The sequence below is a fragment of the Silurus meridionalis genome, chromosome 16 (genome assembly GCF_014805685.1).
Source record: "Silurus meridionalis isolate SWU-2019-XX chromosome 16, ASM1480568v1, whole genome shotgun sequence".
NCBI classification, from domain to species: domain Eukaryota; kingdom Metazoa; phylum Chordata; class Actinopteri; order Siluriformes; family Siluridae; genus Silurus; species Silurus meridionalis.
Genome location: NC_060899.1, coordinates 3,437,501 through 3,446,090, shown reverse-complemented (window position 1 = coordinate 3,446,090; position 8,590 = coordinate 3,437,501). Strand labels below are relative to the sequence as shown.

The 8,590-nt window shown below is 38.9% G+C and overlaps 1 protein-coding gene across 1 annotated transcript in view; it reads right to left on the bottom strand.

Annotated features, from left to right (window-relative positions):
* Window positions 1-6,764: 6,764 nt before the first annotated feature.
* The window catches only part of tbx18 (T-box transcription factor 18), a 10,654-nt gene continuing 8,828 nt past the window's right edge, over window positions 6,765-8,590 (bottom strand). The window contains exon 8 of the mRNA XM_046868829.1: window positions 6,765-8,512. Within this exon, the coding sequence (XP_046724785.1) occupies window positions 7,854-8,512 (659 nt within the window). The 3' untranslated portion in view covers window positions 6,765-7,853. The remainder of the gene's footprint in view (window positions 8,513-8,590) is intronic.

The following is an 8,590-nucleotide window of genomic DNA, read 5'->3' as shown; positions in this document are numbered from 1 at the left end:
ACATTTGAGAGACAACCTTATCCAGAGCAACTTACAACTCAAGGACCCAGCAAGTTCCAATGCCTTACTCCAAAGTCATATGCTCTAGGCTGAATTTTAAAGTGTAATAATGTTCTGTGAAGGCTTGGCATCCCATCCAAAAAGAAATATATAATACATAATAGATTAAGTTTATTTATTTATTCATTCATTCCTCCAAGCTGTTCATCCATCCACATTTCCGAAGAAAAAAAAGAAATTTCCTATCATTGACAAGAAAGCCCCCTGTTTCTCTACGCAGCTTTCCACAATTTACATGAAATTGCAAAAAAAATGCATTAAGTGCATCCGTCACCTCGGCACGGCCCGTGTACAGGACTTTATGCTCAGTCATGAGTGACTATGCCTAAAAACACAAGCTCTACTGTAAAATGTTTGTATTAGTCATATGCTAACGGAGGAGGAAGCAGACGGACTGCCGGCACGGACTCCGACTGTGCTTTTTGAAGCTATTTGTAGCTAAATTGTGGATGAATCGCATTATGTAGCCCACCACGTATGAATATATTCAAGTACACGTGACTATATGATGTCGCTTGTACCTTACGCTGATGTTAATGTGGTACGATTGATAAATGAGGAGTTATTCCAGTTTATTAATATGAATTATTTATTACAAACTGACGTAAACTTTTGTGCATAAAGGCTGTTTATTTTCTTGATCTAAAGGTGAAGGAAAATGCTAAAACCGTATGCTGGGCATGGAGTTCGATGAAGGAGAGTAAAAAGAACAAAGTTTGGACTTGAACAAGTGGAGAATATCTCATTAAATAGAGGTAAGCATGTAATTTAAGTGCGGCTCAAAACACACTAATCAACAGTGAGCTAGTTACAGTTACTACCATGCGATTACCATGAAGGTGATCATTTTCCAGGAAAGTTTTCCACAAAAATCCAATTATTCCCCTGCTATTTGAGAATAATACAGTATATATTCTTTTATTTATCTAAAGTTACAGTTCATGTTGTTGAATTTTGTTCTACAACTTTATTAGAACTAAGAACAGCTTTAAGCAGTTCTTTCGTTAAACTTTCTTTTATTCTCTATTTTTAATCTCTTGTCTCTTGAGTAAAACATACATGTTACCGAGAACCTGGAAGACTTTCATGTTGCGGAAAACCTACTGAGAATCACAAAGCACTGACACTGGAGACTCCTTCCAGGAACTTTTAATAAACTTCCCCTAATAGAGAATGTCTCAATACAGCACAGTCCCACAGCACTTCCTGATGTAGTCACTAACTTTAATTGATTGATGCGTGTTCATGGACAAGAATTTCCATCTTTTATCGTGTCGCTCATCACGACTGCGTCCGTCTGGCCACGGTCTCCAAAGCAACGGAGGCAGAGGATCATGGGTAATGCCAACAGAAATGTCAACGGTAATCATTTTACGGCATTTTTCTTAGAGAATAAGGCAGAAACTATACAGTTAGGGTTATGCTGTAATAAGTTAGGGTTATGTGTCTCTAATTAACGCAGTGTCCTCAATTCACTGTGAGAGTATATGTACTGTATTTTGACTGGAAGGAACCACAGAGGATGCTTTATAATAGCAAAAGAGTATCTTACCGAATTTAAAGCAATAAAAACAATAATAAAATCTCCTGCTTGAATGTTAAGTAATGGTGCTTGAAGATTAAAAAAATCAATAACGAACAAGAAAAAACATTACAGCATCTGTGGTATCCAGTGGCAGAAAAAAAATAACTTTGGCGGAGGCACCAAAAATATTATATATATTATAATGTAATGTTGAAATACATTACATAGAAATCAATAGATAACATTGTGACTTTATCAGAAAGTGCCTTAAGACTGTGCTGCTTAATAATTACATCATTTGTTAACATAGACATAATAGAAAGGTTATCAAGACCTTCTGACCAATCAGAATTCAGCATTTATATATAATTATCAATATGTTTGCTATGATTAACTTTAACACACTGTTAACTCTCCAGTACACCTGCTAGTTTTAAAGTGTTAATGTACTTAAATGTACTGATAATGAGCCCTACTTTGAGCTGTTGTGTGTGTGTGTGTGTGTGTGTGTGTGTGTGTGTGTGTGTGTGTGTGTGTGTGGTCAGGCTGTCACCTGTTTTTCAGATTCAACAAGCCAGTCATTCCTCGGTTCTAAAATAAAATGCCCCCCATTCTGCTTTAACACGACTCACCTTCAGTTTACAAGAAACACCTCGATGCCTGTCAGAAGTCCACAGTCACAAACAGGACTCATGTGTCATGCTTCGATATTGCGCCAACATTTTCCACCATTTAAACAGCCATTATTAATGAATTGGTAGTTCAATAACTTCATTCCCGCCTGATGCCGTTTTACATTCAGTCTCGGAGCATGAAGAAGCATTTCGATGCCTTGTGTAATTTGACACTAATCTGATGTTTTCATCAATTCAAAATGATTACACTTTTATACTTATAACTCAGATTGAAAGAATGTCCAATCCTCGATATTGCTAAAATTTGTTGAGGATAAAATGTTCTTATATCATGTCATAGTCAGAGGTCAAACTTCTAAGATATAGAAAAGTCTGTATGGTTTCCTAATTACCAGGCAAACGTTTTTTTTGTCTTATTAACCTCACAGGGAGATAAAATTTGAAATTATAGGGAAGAACTGACAGGTTCTAGCTGAAATGACAAACTGAAAATTGTACTGTGTCTTATGGTCCACGTCTTTATTGGATAATATTAGATTTAAAAAATTGGATAAATTTGTGTTTAAACACACACACACACACACACACACACACACACACACACACACACACACACACACACACACCAGCTCAATGTTTGCCTCTTTAACAGTACAATCGAGTACAATAACACTTTAAATAGATACAAATGGAAAGAAAAATACATATTTAATTAACAAAAATCACTGTTTAAATGAAATAACACGTTTCTTTTGGACATGCTGTTGGAGAAAAATAATCCCATTTGCATCCCACTACCAGATCGCTGTTTATTTCCTTTCTTCTTTGTAATTATTCTTTTATAAAATCAGTAAGAATACCTAAACTCAGCCTCCAAGGCTGTTTGTCGAGCAATGTTTCTACAGTATATACAAATATATAATATTAATATGCTTATCTTTAGAATTGCTATTCGTGTATTGACAACATTTTATTTTTTTTTAAAGGATCCCAAAGACAGATTTTGAACTTGGATTTGTCGATGTCAGCATTTTACTATATTTATTTGTATTTTAGGTTTTCTGTATAACAGTCGAACAAGTCAAACACTTGGCGATACAGGTACACTTTGTGTTAAAAAATTAAAAAAACAGCTAAAAGGAGGAAGAGCTTAATATTTCAGGACACTGGAATGATATGGTTTGATCTTTGAAAGGAAATTTGTTGGGTCTGATTTATATTTTTGAGTATTTACAATAAGGCTTGAATGATTAGTGCTTGATAATTCCATGGTACATCTCTTCATATAATAGTTAGAGAGTTAGAGTTAGAGTTATAATTCTTGGGCCTGCATTTTCAATAAAGTTCGGCTACAGCTGTGGTGCATAATGTGGTGCTGTAACAATCACTGATCCATTCATTCACTTTAAGTAAGCATTTTATCCTTGGCAGGGTTGTGGTGGATCTGGAGTGTGTCCCCAGAATGTCTGGATGTTGGGCACAATGCAAAACACACACACACACACACACACACACACACACACACACACACACACACGCAAAATCATTTAAACTTAATACAATTTTTCCAAACAATTAATCCACGTATCTTTGCATATTTTTGCACACCTACTGTAAGATATACATACTGCTTGTTCTATTTCCAGATTTTTTAAATAAAAGATTATAAAAAATACCTCTATGCTAATGTTGTGTATGTCATAGGTAAATATTCATATAATTCATGAATTGCAAGTTCTCCCACTTAGAAATCATGGAGGGGTCTGAAATTGTCATCGTAGGTGCATGTCCACTGTGAGAGACATAATCTAAAAAAAAAAACAGGAATCACAATGTATGATTTTTAAACTATTTATTTGTATGATACAGCTGCAAATAAGTATTTGAACACCTGTCTATCAGCTAGAATTCTGACCCTCAAAGACCTGTTAGTCTGCCTTTAAAATGTCCACCTCCACTACATTTATTATCCTGAATTAGATGCACCTGTTTGAGGTCGTTAGCTGCATAAAGACACCTGTCCACCCCATACAATCAGTAAGAATCCAACTACTAACATGGCCAAGACCAAAGAGCTGTCCAAAGACACTAGAGACAAAATTGTACACCTCCACAAGGCTGGGAAGGGCTACGGGGAAATTGCCAAGCAGCTTGGTGAAAAAAGGTCCACTGTTGGAGCAATCATTAGAAAATGGAAGAAGCTAAACATGACTGTCAATCTCCCTCGGACTGGGGCTCCATGCAAGATCTCACCTCGTGGGGTCTCAATGATCCTAAGGAAGGTGAGAAATCAGCCCAGAACTACGGGAGGAGCTGGTCAATGACCTGAAAAGAGCTGGGACCACCGTTTCCAAGGTTACTGTTGGTAATACACTAAGGCGTCATGGTTTGAAATCATGCATGGCACGGAAGGTTCCCCTGCTTAAACCAGCACATGTCCAGGCACGTCTTAAGTTTGGCAATGACCAGTTTGGATGATCTAGAGGAGTCATGGGAGAAAGTCATGTGGTCAGATGAGACCAAAATAGAACTTTTGGGTCATAATTCCACTAAACGTGTTTGGAGGAAGAAGAATGATGAGTACCATCCAAGAACACCATCCCTACTGTGAAGCATGGGGTGGTAGCATCATCTTTGGGGTGTTTTTCTGCACATGGGACAGGCGACTGCACTGTATTAAGGAGAGGATGACCGGGGCCATGTATTACAAGATTTTGGGGAACAACCTCCTTCCCTCAGTTAGAGCATTGAAGATGGGTCGAGGCTGGGTCTTCCAACATGACAATGACCTGAAGCACACAGCCAGGATAACCAAGGAGTGGCTCTGTAAGAAGCATACCAAGGTTCTGGCATGGCCTAGCCAGTCTCCAGACCTAAACCCAATAGAAAATCTTTGGAGGGAGCTCAAACTACGTGTTTCTCAGCGACAGGCCAGAAACCTGACTGATCTAGAGAAGATCTGTGTGGAGGAGTGGGCCAAAATCCCTCCTGCAGTGTGTGCAAACCTGGTGAAAAACTACAGGAAACGTTTGACCTCTGTAATTGCAAACAAAGGCTACTGTACCAAATATTAACATTGACTTTCTCAGGTATTCAAATACTTATTTGCAGCTGTATCATACAAATAAATAGTTAAAAAATCATATATTGTGATTTCTGTTTTTTATGTTTTTATTATGTCTCTCACAGTGGACATGCACCTACGATGACAATTTCAGACCCCTCCATGATTTCTAAGTGGGAGAACTTGCAAAATAGCAGGGTGTTCAAATACTTATTTGTAAATAAATTGTAAATCCTCACTATATATATATATATATATACATACACTTCTGCACACTCTTAAAAAAACTTTCTTATGCCTAATTATTACTTTTTCTTCTCATTTTTCTTCCTACTGTTTAATACTGTACGCTTTTTAATATTTAATATTTGCTGTAGTTTGTCTGAAACCTTACATAAGAATTATATTGTACAAACTGTCACTGATATCTGTAAATATGATAAATAAAACTTGAACAGTGACATGGTTGTAAAAGAGATGGTGAGAGAAAACTGGAGAATTATCAATGCCATATCAGTAAATTTGTAACTAAATTAATTTAATGTTTAAAAACTTTTTTTTTGTAATAGAGAGAATTTCCTTATTGACATCCCGTGAGCGTTTTGTTTTTACATTAACGCATTCATCAAGACCTCACACACACACACACACGTGCACACACACACACACACACACACACACACACACACACACACACACACACACATACATATATATATATATATATATATATATATATATATATATATATATATATATATATATATATATATATAAATATATATACTGCATTGTTGTCAAGTCATTACATTGATTAACACTGACAAACCTCTCATTGTTTTGTACAATATGCATATATTTTATTTGGCTCAATAAAGTTGGTTTGCAATTCCTAGGCCAAAAATCTGTCAGTGAAAGTGTCAGTTTTGGCCACTCAACAAACATCAAAAATAAAAATAAAAAAGTTTGCCATAAGTGCACGAGTGAATTGATCCAACAATAACGACTTTTTTTTTATGTATACAGACTTGCTTTAAAAAACAGTCATATTAAAGCTAATACATTTTGTCTATTAGACGAAAGAAAATGTGTTTGAACAACAGAAGCTGTACCTTTTCTTTAGCTCAATTTCACTAAAATCTGACAGGGATAAACTATGAAACCTAATAATGGTTGCCAGAGCTTAATTTTAACTGCATTCGTCTGTTAAACAATGCCATGGACAAAAAGACAGGGTGTGGAGCTGGAGGTAGCAGAGCTGAAGATGCTGAGATTTTCATTGGGAGTGACAACGATGGACACGATTAGAAATGAGTTTATTAGAGGGACAGCGCATGTAGGTAATTTTGGAGACAAGGTGAGGGAGGCGAGATTGACACTGTTTGGACATGTGCAGAGGAGGGACATGGGGTATATCAGTAGGAGAATGCTGAGGATGGAGACACCAGGAAGGAGGAAAAGAGGAAGAACAAGGAGGAGGTTTATAGATGTGTTGAGGGAAGACATGCAGGTAGTTGGTTTGAAAGAGGCAGATGTAGAGGACAGGGGGTATGGAGACGGATGAAAGAAGAAGAAGATACAATGCCATGGCCTACATTTCTAAATCACCTCAGTAGAGAAGTTTAGATCAAATTTCCACATTGTAACTTAGTCAGTATGGGCTAGAGCAATTTTTTACTCACTGTTGCTTTACCTTTCCAATTTCAGTTGATGCCTCATAAACTATGATGCTAGCTGGAAGCCATTCAGGCCATACGCAGCGGAGTTGCAAAATCTGGGCATCCAATTCTAAACCCTATACTGACTACTGCTGATTTCTTGCTTGCAAACTCTGCCTAATACCAACAAAAGTATAACACCGAATCCACTTGCAGCCAAAGCTCGGGTCCAGTGGGACTACACGTTTTTATTTCTTTCCTAACTAGAAGCCCAGTTTTTGCTACCGCCTCCTTCTGGTCTCGCAGGCTCCGAGTTGATCAGTTGGTAAGAAGCTATTTTGGATTCTGGGTCAGCTCATACCAGGAGTGTCTCTCGGAAACCTATGAAAAATAGGCACCGTTCGCTGTACTGACAGTACGGAGAAGTCAGATTCTAGAATCGAAGTGTGTGTGGCAAAGAGAGAGAAAGAGGGGGCACTCCAAAGCTTTTAATGTGAAATGCTCTCCAAACTTTGAACATACTTTTAAGGCATACGTGGTGTCCAATCTTGCTTGGTCTGTGTTCAGCTCTTTCCTAGTTGATGGCAAAAATTTATTTCAACCACAGTCCAATTTCTTGGCCATCAGGCCCTAGGATGTCTACTGTATCCAGAAGCCAGTAGGAGATTTGACTTAAACCTTCACTGTAACACTTAGAGTCTGGCTGTAACCTCCAGATAACTATAAGGCTACAAATAATAGATGCTTTCCTCCATCTCGATCCATAAAATACTTCCTCAGCGCTGGAAGTTTCATCATTTCTTAGCCTTTGTCAACAATCTCATATGACTGTCCAATAAAGGAAGCTTTGAGAGTCTGTTTTGGCCACCTGTCTGTGTCCATGTCATAGTGTGGAGGTCAAAGTTCATAGTTCAAGCCATGTGGGCAGTGACCTGAGAAGTGGAACTTGTCAGCCCTAATGTCCGTGAGTCAAAGAGAGATTGTTGACTCCCACTGAGCATGTGCAGACCATCCACAGAGGACAGAACTTGCCTGTCTGTTAAAGTACCGCTCGGGGACGAACCCAGCACCGAGCTCTGTGTGGCAGCCATCTTTTCCGGACTAGCAGCCAATCGTGGCGAAGTGGAGAAGTTGTATCCGTAAAGGCTGTACGGACTGTGGAGACGGAAGCCGTTGTATGAGCTCGATGCGCTCTGATTGGTGGAAAAGGCATTGTGGGCGGAGCTTGGCATGAAATATTGGAGCTGGGGGGTGTGACCAGGCATTCCAGGGATCTGGATTGGAAGGCCAGTCTGTGTGCAGGAAAACGCCTCTCCGTCTGAGCCGCCCACATAGGCAGGGTTTCTTGGCGAGGAAAATGCGTCGGCTGCAGGGCTGGCCAATCGGCTGTACGAGTCTGCCGTGAGGGGCGTGGCAAATCGATGCAGAGCATGGCCGGTTCGACTGCAGGCTGAGTAGTCGCACACAGGCCCCGTCCCCGTGGCCAGGTGAAATGGGGAGGAGCACGACGATGCCGAGAGTAAGTGGGTATGTGCTGAAGAGCCGACCACTCCGTGAGAACCTGTCGCACCTACAATCCACACACATATACAACATTACAACATGTATTGGATAACAGTAATCAAATACACTGCAGCAGAATCAGTAG